The 17,853-nt window shown below is 40.1% G+C and overlaps 1 protein-coding gene across 3 annotated transcripts in view; it reads left to right on the top strand.

The window, feature by feature from the left end:
* soga1 (suppressor of glucose, autophagy associated 1) overlaps positions 1 to 17,853 on the top strand; it is a 187,879-nt gene that overhangs the window by 1,528 nt on the left and 168,498 nt on the right. For all 3 annotated transcript variants that reach the window (XM_034696867.1, XM_034696865.1, XM_034696866.1), the window contains exons 2-3: positions 10,917 to 11,018; positions 11,462 to 11,584. In XM_034696867.1, the coding sequence (XP_034552758.1) occupies positions 10,917 to 11,018; positions 11,462 to 11,584 (225 nt within the window). The remainder of the gene's footprint in view (positions 1 to 10,916; positions 11,019 to 11,461; positions 11,585 to 17,853) is intronic.

Consider the following 17,853-nt stretch of genomic DNA (forward strand, 5'->3'; position numbering starts at 1 on the left):
AACAGAGAGAGGATTCTGCACACATATCCCCAGGGACAGGTTTCTGAAGACTGACAGCTTCTCTTTCTTTATCACCAGTCCCAATTAGAGCAATGTGCCAAGAACCCTCTCTCTCCCTCAGCCTCAGAGTGTATAGTCAGCCTACATACCTTCAGGTGCATCCATACTCACTCTGCAATGAGGAAACATGCAGTCTTGTTGCCTCAGTGTGTTGGGTTATAATAGAGCATCTTTATGTGTAATGTAGATGAAATGCACAGATGAAGACAGACTGTGTCTGTGGTGTTTTGGACTGTTACAGTGGTTGTGGTTAGTTGTTGTTGTCTCCCTCCTCATGTGATGGAGGAGATGATATTTTTACAGCCTGAGGGGCTGTCACTCCCCACAGCCTGCCCTGAAATCTGCCTCTTCCCTCTTTCCTGTAAATATTTGATCAGCACCGGTCTGACACGACACCCTGGGATTGTTTTGGTGATCCATTTTTCCCATTCTGACAGAGTAGATTGGTTTTGGGGACAGCTTGAGAGAGAGAGGAGACATGGTGAGAATGACATGCATTAGATCATGTCAGGACCAGGAGTTGAGCCTATAACCAGTGAGCCTGGGATGTAGCCTCTATATACCGCCACCTAAGCTAAACCAGCCCCCCAAGAATATTACAATCCAGGAAACTTGGATCCTGAAAGTTAAGTTCATGTTGGCCTGAATGTGTGTATTGTGTGAGTCCATCCTGTATAACCTCTTATGTATTCTGAAGAGTTACCCGCTGTCATCACCACTGGGCTGCTGGATCCCATTTGTTCCTCCTACATCTTCTTACACATCAGCACACAGAGGAATAGCCAGACCATCACAGCCTCATCACAAACACCCAGACTCACATGGGGGGGTGCAAGTCCTCAGACTCTGACACTATAAAGGCATCTCTCAGCTCTCACACCTGCAGGCAGTGAAATAATGTAAAACACGTAGATCCACCGGTCAGGCTGATCCATTCTGCCTTGAGAGTGATTGATTTCGTGGAGCGATTGATTATGTGTGCATGTCCTTAAGCACTAACTGGCAGTTACCAGACAAGCCAATAATTGTCAGGGATTGATCAGGGAGGGTGATTGAGCAGCAGCATGAGGACCCTCTTGCCCTTTTCCAGGGAGCTCTGAAACTGTGTTGGAGTAGTCTGGTGAACCTGGATGTGTTCTCAACTGAAGGGTTTTGCTGGACTTGTGAACACTATCATCTCTCTCTCTCTTCATCTCCCTCTATCCCTCTCTCCAACACGGTCTCAGCAGATGTGAGTCTAACATGAGTCTGGTCCTGCTGGAGGTTTCTGCCTGTTAAAGGAAGTTTGTCCTTGCCACTGTAACTTGCTAAATGCTGCAAAGTGCTCTGCTCATGGTGGATTAAGATGAGATCAGACTGAGTCCTGTCTGTAAGATGGGACTGGATCTGATCCTGTCTTGATGTTGGGTCTTTGTTAATAATAGTCTAGACCTGCTCTGTTTGGAAAGAGTCTGAGGGGAACACTTGTTGTGATTTAGCGCTTTATAAATAAAGATTGATTGATTGACACTCTTTTATGAATGCATACTACGGCTGTTGTTATAAGCATGAGCTGGATGCTGCAAGTCATGGTGCATAGTGTGGGGCATAAAATATAGTACAATTTGAAGTTTAACTTGGTGTACATTCAATTAATAAACTTAATAGTCCATGTTATTTACTTTTTCACTATCCAGCAAGTAAAAAAGGAATTGTTTGGTCTTGTTGTTGGATAGCTCTGCTGAGCATTGTTTAGTTTATGTACAAAACTTCACATTAATAATAATAATATCCTGTATTAAGACTCAAAAATGATTGAGAGCAAAGTCGTAAAAATTAACCTTCAAAGAAAGACGATCTGTTAAAAACAGACATACTATCAAAAAGTGTATATCACTAAGTCAGTTGTGAAATCAGAGGTAAAGTAGTTTTAAACTGACTGTAAGAAACCAGTGCATTCATTGTTAAAGTGCTTTGTAGTGAGTTCCAAGCTGAGGGTGCAAAAAAGCCAGAAGCAGATCTTCCAAGTTCAGAATGAACTCTAGGAACCTGGAGCGTAACCAATCATTAGACCTGGCATGATGTGCTCCAGAGGCCCAGACTAGCATGGAGGGAATATAAGAAGGTAGCATCCCAATACATGCTTTATAAATAAACAGATATATGTGCCAATCAGCCTCTAATCTATCACTAATCACTTATAAAATCATGGCTTTAGTGAAAACTTGATTATCAGGAAATCTCCAATATTGCTGGTTACAGTTTCCTAGTTTGTTTTTTTATTTTATGGTAATGTAAATCTACTATTCCATGTTTCTGTCAGGATAAAAAGTGCTGTCAAAGCATTAACTCTGGCTCATCATACGCCCCAATGACCCGACCACAGACTCTTCTGCCTCTTGCTGCAGACAGACAGCGTGGTGGAATCCGGCCCTGCACCACCACTGTGTTTATTCAGATGTTGAAAGGATTCCAGTAGGTGCATATGCAGCTGTGTGTATGTGTGTGTTTCTGTGTGTCTGTGGCGTATGAAGCTGCTGCCTGAATATATATAGGACACCATTGCATCAGAGCTACCTTATTGGACCACCCCAAAGCCTCATGGGAGGCCTTGCAGTGAAGTCAGTCTGCTTGTGTTTGTTGTTGCAGCTGTGAGGAACACCTGCTCAGGAATCTAATGATCAAAACAACATGTGTGTGTGTGTGGTGTGTGTGTGTGTGTGTGCATGATTTATGTCTAGATTCAGCTCCTTGTTCGCATTCTCCAGTTCCCTCAGTCTGCATCATTAGTGTCCTCCTCCATCTCTTTTGTGCTGTAATTCACACTGTGTGTTGATTCATCCTCATGTCATGCGGTTTCCTGCTGTGTCGTCTCCTGACTTCTGTGACTCTGTGTACTGACAGCTGAGAGTATACCTCAAAGTATGAACATATCAGCTTCCACCACCAGCTTCTCCTGGTAGAATACATTTTGTTTGATGACATGCAATAAACAATTTGATGCTCTCAGTCAATTCAACCATTGACACAATGTGTTGACGTCGCCCTTACTCAGCAGGAACCTCAGTTATGAATGTTAATGTTAAGAGCTACATGAGCTAGGACATGATATAAGGGCATTATGTATTTATTTATAATGATTTTTTATTTTTTTTCTCTTCTCTTTGTTGGTTTTGTATTACTTTAATATAATTTGTTAACTTGTGGTGAAAAAAGAAATACAGAATAAATGCCAAAAAAAAGTTGAATGACAAAAGTTATCTAAAAATAGGGATTTTTCCCATTACCTTGAAAATAGAAAATGTAGTGAGTTTTCTGCCTTTCTTTGTTTCCAGGTGACTCCTAAGTTTAGAGTTAGTGAACAGTTAATCATCTAAAGCATCAGTAGCAGCAGGTTCATTCATAACAGCACAGGAAACACAGACACATGCTCATATAGGTAGGGTCATTTTCTGCAGACCAGCTAAATGCAGACACATTAAATCACTTTGAGGGACAGTGGGGGTCATGACGAGTCTTTGGCACCTATATTTTGGAGGCTGAAAAGTTTGGGAACCCCTGATGTCGGTCCTCACTATTGGCCTCATGTTACAGCTGATCACAGTCGCAAAGACAGGGGTTTTTATGTTGATGATTAAGAATGTGTATCCTGTGACTGTCATTACAGTAGTTAAGCATGTGTGCATGCTCAGCCATTAACAGATGGCTCTTTTACTCACTTCTGTCTGTCAGTATTTCCTCATTTTAACTTCTGCAAGTGCATGTTAGGAGATTTTAACTGGCTCTGAAACAGACAGAAATAAAAACTGATGCATCTTTATTTTCTACAAAGCAAATAAGATCATCAGCATAAATTTGAGTTATTTTTCAGGCCTGAAACCATCGCTCAACGACAGGTGGCCTATGAGGTTATTAACTGCTGGAAATGCATTGGTCTAGCTGATTTTGACGGCAACAACTCATGATGAGTGTTTCATTCAACTGTTACAAAAAGCAGATTGTGATTTTCTGTCTGAAAACACGTCTTACTCATGTACAAGGCCAAATCAAAAGGAAGCCCTTTGCTCACATGGGGACTTACACCACCAGTTCAAAGTGTGGAAACACCTTCTCATTCAAGGGTTTGTATTTAGTGTAATGATTGTAAACACTGTAGATTAATACTGAAGACATCCAAACTATGAAAGAACATATATGGAATTATTGAATTGAACCAAAAGTGTTAAACAAAGCAGAATCTGTTTTATATTTTAGATTCTGTAAAGTAGCCCCCTTTTTCCTTCATGGCAGCTTTGCACACTCTTGGTATTCTCTCAGTCTGCTTCATGAAGTGGTCTCCTGGAATGGTTTCTAATGAACATGAGCCTTGTCAAGAGTTCATTTGTAGAATGACTTGCCTTCTTAATGTGTTTGAGACCATCAGTTGTGTTGTTCAGAGGTAGGGTTAGTACACAATGGATAGCCCTATTTGACTACTGTTGTAATCCAGATTATGGCAAAACCAGATTATTTCATAGTTTTGATGTCTTCAGTATTAATCTACAATGTTGAAAATAATTAACATAAATAAAAACCATTGAATGAGAAGGTGGGTCCAAACTTTGGACTGGTAGTGTACGTACCAAGAGTTCCTCAGAGGAGTTCGAGGATTGCTTCTATAGTAAGCTGTTCACAGTTGAGGTTCCTAATATCATACATCAAACTGTACCTGTCACTTAACTTAGTGTTGTATGTTTGTAATGATGGCTTTTATTTATTGGATGTGTAAAAACATAAACAGAGGCAGCATTTCACTTTCTTGCTCTCTTATTTTGTCACTCCGTCATAATGTGCAGGCATGTCCATTTGAATGTTTCTAATATTAATTTAATGAGATAGTGTATGGCTCTCACTGGATGTGGTTCAGCCTCCTGTTTATGTTGTTAAAGAGAAACAGAACAGAATTGAACTGAACACCAAACTGACATAAACCCAGAGCACCTGTCTCTGTAGAGCTAATGGTTGAGTTTTGCTAATGTTAGCATTTGCGAATGAAACTACTAAGTTACTATGATGCATGTATGCTAGCGCAGGTATGCTAGCATTAGCTTGCACAGCTAGTGGCTTGTAACGCAAGTCAGTTAGCCTAAGCTAATTTAGGCAGTAGCTTAATAAAGTCACTGAGGAGTTCAGATTATAAAGTTTTAGACCATAGACAGTATAAATAATGGACGTAGTATCCGTGACGTCACCCATCTGTTCCTGAGCGCTTCTCTTGAAGCCTATCGGCGGTGGCAGCCATATTGGAAATGTTGAATTCAACGAAACTTAGGCTGTTTTTGAAACCGCCTACTACACTAGCAGTACGTACTGATTTGGGCAAAATTCAGTATGTAGTAAGTGAAGAAGAGTAAAATCTGCAGTATGATAAAACTACCCAGATGTCGTACTGATTCAGGAACATGTCTCAGTCTGCAGCGGACCAGCCTCCCTCATGTACTGTTTCCCACAATGCACAGTGCTAAAGTTCTGCTTTTTCTTTTTTTTCTTTTTTGACGGGGGCGCTCAGTTTTTAGGAGCTGTGAAAATGATTAAATTCCATATAAACCTCTTCTTAACTTTTTAAATCATAAGTGATGCTAAAGAAGCAGTTTATCTATCAGCCTGGCTTTTCGAAACCGGAAATCCAGCTACGCCTGACCCAGCATCCTTCAGACCAGATCCAACAGAACAGACAGACTACATACTCAATTCAGACACAGTATGTAGTAGGCAGTAGGTACTACCTACTACATTTGTAGATATGTAGCAGGATGTTTCGAAAACAGCCTTAGTGTGAGGTAAAGCGGCGGGGTTTGAGCCTCCTAGCCAAGAGCTATGTGTTCCCACCTGTCAGTCAAGTCAGTCATGTCCTTATTTGGGCAAAAACTTGTTAGAAAAAAAAATATCACCCCTCGTACAGTGTGTGCTGATAGAGAAAATAGACACAAGCTGTTTTTTGAGCCAGGCTGTAAACATGTTTCCTGCTGTAAAGATCGTCTTCTTTGAATGGGTGTCTATGTGGTTTTGTCCTGTGTTTCTGCAGCCAGCCTCTAGTGGACGCTCAATGAATTGCAGTTTATAACACAGGCATGGGCTTCATAGTTTGAGACCGGAGGTTACTGCTTGTTTTAGACAGACGGTGGCATTCGGTCAAATATGGATTAAAGAGATGGTATTTGCTTTGTCATATTTCCCAAACAAATATGAAGTATACATGCTGTATGTCAGTACTGAACATGGGAAAGTGTTCACTTTGTTAATCAAAACAAATGTAGTACCAAACAGAAACGTTTGCTCTGGTTTTTGTTGCAAGATTCTTTTTTTTTACCCTGTCCAAACTTTTTGGGTCAGATTGGGATCCAAAACCTAAGGCCATATGTATTAATATGTCCTTTTAAGTAGAAAAAAACAACTTTGTAGCATGGCAACAGTGGAGGAGGCTTCTAAATTGCTCAAAGAATCAGTAGCTGAAATTAGTGTTTTCTATAACACCATTTAAATAATCTAAATTAGGGAGATCTAAATAAAGAGGGTTTTTTTTAGATGTAGTTCATGAAGCCTGAAAATGACAAACTACCCCCTCTTAAAAGGCTCCACCCTGCTCGGTATAGGAACACGCTGGAACTCTCGGTTAGACATCACAAGGTGCCTGCTGTTGTTTTGACAGACTTCAACTAACATCAAACAAAGTTTCGACCTGAAGGTAGTGTGTGCACTTCAGATGATTAACAGTGGTCCTGTCAGACGGCTGCTTCCTCTGTTCACTGCACACAGATCCTGATGTGTGCGTGTGTGGAGGAAGGGAGGAGGGTGAAAGAGAGCTGGTGCACTTGCGATACAGGCTGTACACAAACTTACATACCGTACATCTGTGACAGTGCTGTGTGATAACTACTGAACGGTATGAATGGATCGCTCTCAGTGTTATAATCTATCAAAATGACAGGTCTCAGATTGTTTGTGCCACTGTTCAAAATATATCCTCCTAAAGATGGAAAATAATCTTCACATGAACAAATGAACTTCTCTTAAATACTCTTATTACCCGGCTGTCTTGCTTAAGCAGGATGATGTATGGTTAGCAGGTTGTTATGGGAAAAAGAATCCTGACAGGGTGAGACAAGACGCAAGGCCATACATTATCCCTTACATGATCACTCTGGTTTAACAGCAATGACACTTACCAGATTTGTAGCGCTATGGTCCTTATCTACAGCAAAGTATATGTGATGAACTTCAGTGTGTTATAATATATGTGGCCGGGTTAGTTGTATTTTAATTTGGTCTGTGTCACTAAAGCCTCATAAAGCTGCTGACGTTTCACTCAGTCTTACAGCTGGTAGTGAGAACTGTTATCCAGCAGATGTGCATGAGCTCTAATTTCAGCACTGACCTGTCTGGCTCTCTAAATACTGCTCTCTGATTGGCTGATTCACTCTCCTGACTGTCTGCTTTCTCTCATAACAGAAACTAACTAAATCATCTCCTTTAGTTATTTGTGAAAGCAGGTCAGTGGACCACATCTCTCTCTCTCTCTCTCTCTCTCTCTCTCTCTCTCTCTCTCTCTCTCTCTCTCCCTCACTCCTTGTCCTCACATCATCACTCCTTAGTCTCGTGTTTTATCTTCCTCACTGTCTGCGTGTCTTTCACGCTCTGCTTTTCCCATCCCTGTTTGTCCTATTACTTACCATTCCCTTTCCCATGCTCCCATATCAATTCCCTCATTATCTTTATTTCCCTCCCTGTTTCCTACTCCCCTCTTTTCTGTCTTGAACTCATTTTTAAGTATTTCCCCGCCTCTCCTTCCTGCTATGCCTTCCTCCTCTTTTCCTTCCCTAGTTGAATCTTCTATTGACTACTTATTCTTCTTTTTCCTGTTTCCTTCATTTTCCTCCTTCCCCCTCTTTTCCTTCCCTAGTTGAATCTTCTATTGACTACTTATTCTTCTTTTTTCTGTTTCCTTCATTTTCCTCCTTCCCCCTCTTTTCCTTCCCTAGTTGAATCTTCTATTGACTACTTATTCTTCCTATTTCCTGTTTCCTTCATTTTCCTCCTTCCTCTCTTTTCCTTCCCTAGTTGAATCTTCTATTGACTACTTATTCTTCTTTTTTCTGTTTCCTTCATTTTCCTCCTTCCCCCTCTTTTCCTTCCCTAGTTGAATCTTCTATTGACTACTTATTCTTCTTTTTTCTGTTTCCTTCATTTTCCTCCTTCCCCCTCTTTTCCTTCCCTAGTTGAATCTTCTATTGACTACTTATTCTTCCTTTTTCCTGTTTCCTTCATTTTCCTCCTTCCCTCTCTTTTCCTTCCCTAGTTAAATCTTCTATTCACTACTTATTCTTCTTTTTTCTGTTTCCTTCATTTTCCTCTTTCCTCTCTTTTCCTTCCCTAGTTGAATCTTTCATTGTCTACTTATTCTTCCCTTTTCTGTTTCCTTCTTTCAGTCTTTTCTATCCCTCTTGTTCCCTTCCCTTCCCTCCTTCCCTCTCTCTCTCCTCTGTATTGCAGATATGTAGCCCAGCGGTCAGTGTCGTGACGACTTTTTGCGGCAGTCTATTTTAGCTCCATCAACAAATATCTTTCACGGGATTATAGACACACACACACACACACACACACACACACACACACACACACACACACACACACACACACACACACACACACACACACACACACATTTATCTCCATGCCACGCTACATACATTACCTTAATTGTCCGCATTCTGCAGGATAAGTAAACACACTGTGTCCTGGAGTTGCAGATTAGACACGCCCTCCCTCCCTCTCCCTGACTCCTTCGTGCCGTCTCTTTCCACACACACACTAACACTTATTCCCAGGGCTCATTGTTGCTACTCTTCAAGCTCTGCAGATGCTGACCCACATTTTGCACTGTAGTAAATTATGACAGCACTTCTACTACTACTGCAGCAACTCAAACTCCCTCTGCTTCTTAATATGCTTACCCATTCTGCATTCACACAGAGACTTTCACCGATGCAGACGTTACACACTCCTGGAACAACACAGTTGTGTAACACCAGACCAGCCCTCCCATCAAACCCAGCGACCCAGATTTTTTCTGTGTTGGGTGTGGTTCATTTCAGTGCACACACACACACACGCGCTCACACAAGAGCTGCACCGCCACCTTAAGTAATATTCAGAGGGATGATGCAAATGATGCTGTCAGGCTGAAATGAATCATGCATGGATCACACATGTGTTCTGGATTATTTTTGGAGTGTTTTTTGTGTTGATCCAAAGTTTCTGAAAACTTCTGTGAACATTTTTTTACATCATACAAGAACTTTGTTTCCTTTGCTTTTAAAATCCCTAGAGGGACTGATTAAGCTCTCCTCCTTTGACCTTTGACCTCTGAGGATCAATAAAACATCTTAATACATGAATCAGTTCATCATCCTAACAACGTGTAGATCTCTAATTCTGATGACCTCTTATATCTGAAGTGACACATTATTACATTACAGTCCATTTTCACAGGACACTGATTGTTGTTTTTATTTTATTATGTTTTATTTAGTCTTCATTTCAGCTTTATTTTATTTTATTTAATCTTCATTTGAGCTTTATTTTGTTTTGTTTAATCTTCATTTGAGCTTTATTTTGTTTTATTTAATCTTCATTTGAGCTTTATTTTATTTTGTTTTGTTTAATCTTCATTTGAGCTTTATTTTATTTTATTTTATTTAATCTTCATTTGAGCTTTATTTTATTTTATTTAATCTTCATTTGAGCTTTATTTTGTTTTGTTTAATCTTCATTTGAGCTTTATTTTGTTTTATTCAATCTTCATTTGAGCTTTATTTTATTTTATTTTATTTAATCTTCATTTGAGCTTTATTTAATTTAATTTTATTTGATTTAATCTTCATTTGAGCTTTATTTTATTTTATTTTATTTTATTTAATCTTCATTTGAGCTTTATTTTGTTTTATTCAATCTTCATTTCAGCTTTATTTCATTTTGTTTTATTTAATCTTCATTTGAGCTTTATTTTATTTCATTTTATTTAATCTTCATTTGAGCTTTATTTTATTTTATTTTATCTTCATTTTATCTTTATTTTATTTTATTTTATCTTCACTTTATCTTTATTTTATTTTATTTTATTTTATCTTCATTTGAGCTTTATTTTATTTTATTTTATTTTATCTTCATTTGAGCTTTATTTTATTTTATTTTATTTAATCTCTATTTAAGCTTTATTTTATTTCATATAATCTTCATTTGAGCTTTATTTTATTTTATTTAATCTTCATTTGAGCTTTATTTTATTTTATTTTATTAAATCTTCATTTGATCTGCATTTTATTTGGTCTTCATTTAATCTTTATTTTCTTTTATTTCATCTTTATTTCATCTTTGTTCTATTGTATTTTACCTGTATTTATATCTTATTTTATTCCTTCTTCTATTAATATTTTGACTCTCTTACACACTGTTAATAAGAGCTCTGTAATGAGCGAATTTCCCTCCCTGGGATAAATAAAGTATTTCTGATTCTGATTAATGGTGATCCTGATAATGAGGATGATGAGGATGAAGCTGTGCTGGCTAATGGCGATGAGCAGTGATTGATTGGAAGGATTATGATCATGGCAAGGTTAATGAAAGATGAGTTCATTGATGATGGTTGTCTTGCGTTTACTACAAAGACACTAAAGCTTATATGAGTCCTATTAATCATTAAACACGTCCCCTCATGACCCGCTCATTTACCGTCTGCACTTTGGGTTACAGTCAGAGATGCTGAGATCCAAGTCTCTATAGCACTTGATGCAATAATGAAACATGTTCTGATACTCTCTCTTCTACTTCTCTGTCTGCAGGATGAGATGGAGGAACTGAGGTCTGAGATGCTTGAGATGCGAGACATGTACATGGAGGATGACGTCTACCAGCTGCAGGAACTTCGGCAACAGCTGGAGCAGGTATTGATGTGCACATAGTCTCTGATATCTTTGGTTTGAAAATTTTAAACAGACACGTAAGATAAGAAGTCCGACGTGTGAAAAGCAAAGCTAGACGCATTGTAACATGAGTCTGGTCCTGCTGGAGGTTTCTGCCTGTTAAAGGAAGTTTGTCCTTGCCACTGGAACTTGCTAAATGCTGCAAAGTGCTCTGCTCATGGTGGATTAAGATGAGATCAGACTGAGTCCTGTCTGTAAGATGGGACTGAAACTGATCCGGTCTTGATGTTGGGTCTTTGTTAAGAATCGAACATAGAGTCCGGTCTAGACCTGCTCTGTTTGGAAAGAGTCTGAGGATAAAACGTAAAACCCCTCACCCTACTGCTCATTCTGCAGGTGAGCATAATGTTTTAACTGATGGCTGCTGTAAGACATCATGTTTTCACCCTGCCTCTGTGTTTCAGGCGAATAAGACCTGCCGCATCCTGCAGTACCGGCTGAGGAAGGCGGAGCGGCGCTCTCTCCGCGTGGCTCAAACCGGGCAGGTAGACGGAGAACTGATACGGACGCTGGAGCAGGACGTCAAAGTAAGTGTGTTTGAATGACTGAAAAGAGTAGCGCAAAGTAAGATATGAACCGGTGAAGCTAATTCATGGTTCTTTATATGCATGTCTGCACCTCTAAACACTAGGAATGAGTATTTGCAATCAAGAATCAAGAATTAGTTTGTGCAAAATGTTACATCATAGACTTTTGTTCTAAATATGGAGAGAGCTGCTGTTGACTGGACATTGTTTTGGGTTTATTTTGTGTCTGTTTGCAAATGTTAAAGCTGTTTTCTGTGTAAAGTTGCTGTAGTGCAATTGTCGTTTTAAGCGTACTCTTCAGCGAGAAGTCAGGGCAATGTCACGGACAAATTCCACCAGATCCGTGTCCGATCCGTCACAGCACCAGATCTGATAGGTTTCTATTCTAGGCAATGTGTTAACTTCCACTGGATCCGCTCTGTTGTGTTCCGGCCGCGTCTCTGATCCAGCAGGTCTGAGTCCTCCGGATCAGATACACAAGACTTCTATTTTTGCCTGAGCACGATGCATCAATCTCAACAGAGCAGATGGAGCGGGACAGGAAGTCAGGTTTCACCAAAACAAAGTAAAAAAATCCGGTTAATTTTCAGAATAAAACACTCTGTGTTATCACCAGATCGTATTTCACTTAACTACAACAACAAACCAAAGTCATGATGAGTGGAGCCAGGCCTGGAGTCAACAGGTCAGAGGTTTTCAGAGGACCAGAAAGACAACATGGATGAGGAGAGGAGGAGGAGAATCCTTGATTCAGTGATTACTGTAGGAAAACCGCGGTCACATGACTCCAGCTGTCCTGTCCACGGTTCTCCTCTGTGCTGCGTTCTGAAAACACAACCGGTGGGAGTTTATTTATTTATTTATTTATTTAACCTTTATTTAACCAGGTGAGTTAATTGAGAACCAATTCTCATTTGCAATAATGACCTGGTCGAGAAAGCAACACAGGTGGCATGACAATAAATAAAACAAACAAAAACAGAGAGGACATACAGACAGACCTAGAGACAGAACAGTACAATACAAACACATGACAGCAGTGAACAACTCAAAAGCAATTTAAAAGCAGGTACAGTGATGAGTTATGGGGTGCATTAGGTTTCTGAATGTGGCGAGTGGAATGAGAGAGGTCAGCTTCAGGGATTGTTGAAGGTGATTCCAGTCATTTGCAGCGGAAAACTGGAAGGAGGTGCGACCAAAGGAGGTCCGGGTTTTGGGTAGGATGAGTTTGATAAGGCTACTTGAGCGCAGGCTACGGTTTGTGCTGTGAAGTTTGATTAGTGACTGTAGATATAAAGGGGTTTTACCAGTGAGGGATTTGTAAATGAATAGAAACCAGTGTGTTGTCTGTGAGAGTGGAGTGAGGGCCAGTTCAGCTGAGAGGACAGGTGACAGTGGTGAGTGGTGATCGGGGCTCCAGTGACAAACGGATAGCAGCGTGGTAAATGACATCCAGTTTGTGAAGGAGGGTGTTGGAAGCAGACCTGTAGGCTATGTCACCTTAATCAAGAATAGGGAGGACTGCCATCTGAACCAGAAGCTGTTTAGCAGTGTGTGTGAAGGAGGATTTGTTGCGATAGAGAAAACCAACACGGGATTTGACCTTAGTGAGTAGTGTGTTGATGTGTGCTTCAAAAGAAAGTTTGAAGTCAAACCAGATCCCTAGGTATTTGTAGCAGTCAACAAACTCAATCTCCGACCCATCTAGGGAGGAGATTTTGAGGGGGCTGTTGGGCAATGGTATGTTTTTGTTAAAAACCATACATTTAGGTATGGGCCTCATGAAAGCGTGTTGGACACTATGGAAACTGGCCTGCAATGTGGACAGTGCTGTGGTCAGGGAGGAGCTAGACGTATAAATAATTGTGTCATCTGCATATAGATGGACATGAGTTGATGGACAAGAGAGCATGGAGCAGGACCTCAGTGGATCAGGGACATTGATCAGCTGCAAGTCCCTTGTTACACACCCATTTGGCAAGCTAACCAGGCTATGCTAGCTCACAGATATCAGAATAGTAAAATCCTTCTCCTGTTTTGGTTCTAACATGACTAGATTACAGTTTAAAAACAGAACATTAGAAAGCTAACAGTTAATGCTCCAGATGTAGGACCTTGAATAAAGCTAGCTGTTGCTACACAGATGTTTAGTTTTGATAGTGTCTGTCTTTCGAGACGGATCCTGTGACCCACTTTCATCACACCGTACAAGTCATGTAAGCATTGTGAGGTCAGGCTTCCTCTAATTTGTTTAAGGAATTTCCCTTTTAAAAATGAACTGGGTCAAATCCCGACACTGAACGCCACACAAAGACCCGCAGCTGACTTCAGACAAGGAACCCGCACACATCACGTCTGAGTGCAAACACATAACAAAGACACGCACAGACACAGCTGGTGTACACAGACAACACTATCTTTTATGAGCATCCTCCACAGCACGCATACACACTCGTCATCCAGGTCACTCAGGAATCTGTGGGTAAAGACCAGATACACACAAACACTGAGAGTGAAACTTCGGTGACTGTTTTCTGTCACACTGACCTCGCACTCCGTCAAATTCACAACGTCCCTCCAACATTTTCCATGTGATGAGGACACAATGGAGCCTTTATCCCTGTAAGAGAGAGAGAGAGAGAGAGAGAGAGAGAGAGAGAGAGAGAGAGAGAGAGAGTGAGACAGCATGTGTGAGAGAAAGACTGTGATGTCACTCTCTAGCCTTTCTACCGGCTGCTGCTGTCTGTCTCAGCGCCTGTCTCACCATCTGGATGTTTTGGAAAAAGGAAGCAAGGAAGGAAGGAAAAGGGGGGAATGGATGAGCGTACATCCTGTGTTGCAGAGTGTGGTGTGTGTGTGTGTGTGTGTGTGTGTGAGAGGAAGGAAGGGGGATTGGTCAATGTTTGAAAATTCAAATCAGCCAATCGTGGTGAAGGGAAGAGGCGGCGAGGAGGAAAACGAAATAGTACACGATTGTAGAGTAAAAATGAAAGACAGCCTAAAGAAGCGTGGGAATAAAAGTGAGGAATGAGAAATATACAAAATCAAAAGACAAAAGGAAAGAGATAAACATGAGAGTCAGCAGCAGAGAGGGATTATAAACACAGGATCCTAAAGGAATACTCTGCAGGGAGACAAAGCTCTCTTACAACACATAGCTGATTGTGTCTTCTCGCCACCGGGGCCAAAGTCTCAGGCGGCAGGTCAAGTTACACCACGCTGCTTGTGTTGGTGCGTGTGCCTGTGTGTGCATGCATTAATTCCACGGTAAGCTCTTCTGCAAGCCTCCCACAGTCACTCCTCTGTTTATTCTGGTGACTTTATCATTAGCCTTATAAAAACAGACACTCAGTTCTGCCTCTGTGACTCATCACTTATTCATCTGCTCTGGAAAATGACTTCAGCAGCTGATAAAAAGAGAAGGAGAACATGGGTATTAGCATTTTAAGTGTGGTTTGAGTGTTTTTAAACTTGAGTGTAAATACTGAAAAGACCAGATTTTAATTTCCAGACTCCAACATGGAAATATAAGTCCTCTGTTTGTCTCAAACATGCTTTAAAGGTGACATATCACGCTTTTTTCATCAATATATATTGGTGTAAGAGGTCCCCAAAACATGTCTTTAAAGTTTATGCTCAAAAAAACACTTTGAAATCAGATTTTGGCATGCCTGAAAAGTCCTCTTCTTCATTCCTCATCAGAACACTCTGTTTTCCCTCTGACCACGCCCCCTCAGGAAGTGGATGTGCCCTCGGCTCTCCAGCACGTTGATCTAATGTTTACATGTTGGCTGAATATACACGGCTGCTCAGAGATCGCGTTACTTCAACCCTCTGAATCTGATCCAGACGGAGAGGCGCCTGTAGCAGGACCTTTCTGAAGGATTGGTCATAGATTTAGTGTTTCTTGTTGTTTTATTTATCAGTATGTAGACGTGTGTCTTGGTGCACAGCTACGAACATGTAGCTATGTGGCTATGCTAACTAGCGCTAGCACTTATCCATGATAAATAAAAATCATCCACTAGATCTTCAAATCTGCAGACGTGGGGAGTAAAACCGACCTCTGCCAGAAAGGCAGCAGGACCTTTCTGAACCATTGGTCACAGATTTAGTGTTTCTTGTTGTTTTATTTGTCAGTATGTCGACGTGTGTCTTGGTACACAGCTACAGCTACAGCTACAGCTACAGCTATGAACATATAGCTATGTGGCTATGCTAATTAGCGCTAGCACTTATCCATGACAAATAAAAATCATCCACTATATCTTCAAATCTGCAGACGTGGGGAGTAAAACCGACCTTTGTGTTTATTAAGACAGCCTACAACTAGCATGCCTCCCTCCTAAGCTCCTTGTTAGCACACATTTGTGCAGGTAATGAAAAACGGAGGGGGGATTCAGTATTATTTTATACAGTTTATGGCTCTGAACAAGCTCCGAGCTCTGACTCCGTGACAGACCGGATATTGTTGTTACGTAACAAAAACACTGAAGTCTGAAACGGCTCGTTTCACACACATTTACAGAAAGGTGTAGAAATCAGAACAGGGGCAGAATGGATTTTTTTCATTCTCGGGGGGTTTGCAGACATGCCAGGGACACATTTTTCAGGTAGAGAACCATTAAAAAGTCAATTTTGCATGATATGTCACCTTTAAATGGCGAAGGCCAATAGATGATCTTACAGAGTCCCAGAGTCTCAACACAGAGAGAAACCAATGAAGCTCCTGTTCTCTACGTTATCATTAGCTGACAGCATGTTTGCAAACAACATCAAGCTAACAAAATATTCAAGAGCTTGTGTCATGATTTTTTTTGCATATTTATAAAGAAATATTAAGTTATAATCACGGATGAAACTACAAAACATACGTTTCAAACTGTAACATTAGCACGTGTTCTAATCCCAGGATGAGACTGCAGGCTGCTCTGAACAGCTTCTTCAAAAAGTCCCTTGAGAACTAAGTTCAAGGCCAAACACTAGATGATTTTAAGACAGATTTAGGGACCGATTTTCCAACCACAACAGAGGGCGTGACTAACATGTTTAGTATTTATGATTCCAGATCTGACTGCCCTCCAGAGGAGCAGAATGGGAAACGCCACAAACCAGATGTTGCGTTCTTTTACGGCTCACGAGCATAGCAGCTAACATAGCAGAAATGTCCTCAAATCGTGACATCACACTCCTCGATTTTGATGCCTTTTTATTAAATCCAATTCAATTCAAACAACTGTATCAATCCCTCTAGGCAATTCCTCTCTCCAAACAAACCCCCCTTAGAGGGATAATAAAGTTGTTTGAATTGAATTAAAAAGGCATTAAAATGTAACATACCTGTTTTTGTTTCTCAGGTTTTTTATAATATCCCTTTCCCATCTTTCCCGGTTAGACTTGTGGTTCAGAACAAATAGCCATATGTCATAATCTGTCATTTTAATAGAGAAACACCTCTTAGCTCAATGAGAACAACTTTGGCACATGGCAACAGTGGGGGAGGGTTCTGAAGTGCCTTAAAGAGACAGTAGCCTTAAATGGAGCAGAAGCTGAAATGAGTGTTTACAAAGACAACAATGTGATATAAGATATAAGTGACACATTTTCTGACCTGTTAAATCACATAAAGGTCAATACAGAACAAAACTCAAATATTACAAGTGAAATTGTTTCATTTTAGTCAAATGTCTTCTCCCACCTGTTTAAAGATACATTTACTTAACAAGTAACATTTGAGCAAGAGGGAGGGACTTGTTTTAAGACATCTTAAATATCTTAAGTCAAACAATCTTGAAAAGATCTTGTTTTGAGTGGTAATTTAGAAGAAACAAGGTTTATTTAACATTTCAGACATTTTTCAAGCTGAGATCTTATTTGTAGAAGACGGATAATCTTGATTTAAGACAAACCCTTTTCTTGATTTAAGTAAATGTATTTTATTGGAGAATCTATCAGAAAACAGCTCCATTGATAAAAGAAAGAAAGAAAGAAAGAAAGAAAGAAAGAAAGAAAGAAGTAAGTTGTTTTTTTTAAGGGTGGGTTTCAGTTTTCAGACACTGTTATTCTAAATCAGATAAAAATATTCATCCTCAAACTACATGCACACAATGAAACACCTACTTTACAGCATAGCTGGCTTATCCTAAAATACAACATGACTGAATATTAGTATATCCAGCTCACTATGAGAAGACATTATATCTCAAAATGCTCAAATTAAACTTTGTCATCTTATTTCAAGTACAAGATGGTCTTAAACCTAGAGAAGT

Source organism: Notolabrus celidotus, chromosome 11 (assembly GCF_009762535.1).
Source record: "Notolabrus celidotus isolate fNotCel1 chromosome 11, fNotCel1.pri, whole genome shotgun sequence".
Lineage (NCBI taxonomy): Eukaryota > Metazoa > Chordata > Actinopteri > Labriformes > Labridae > Notolabrus > Notolabrus celidotus.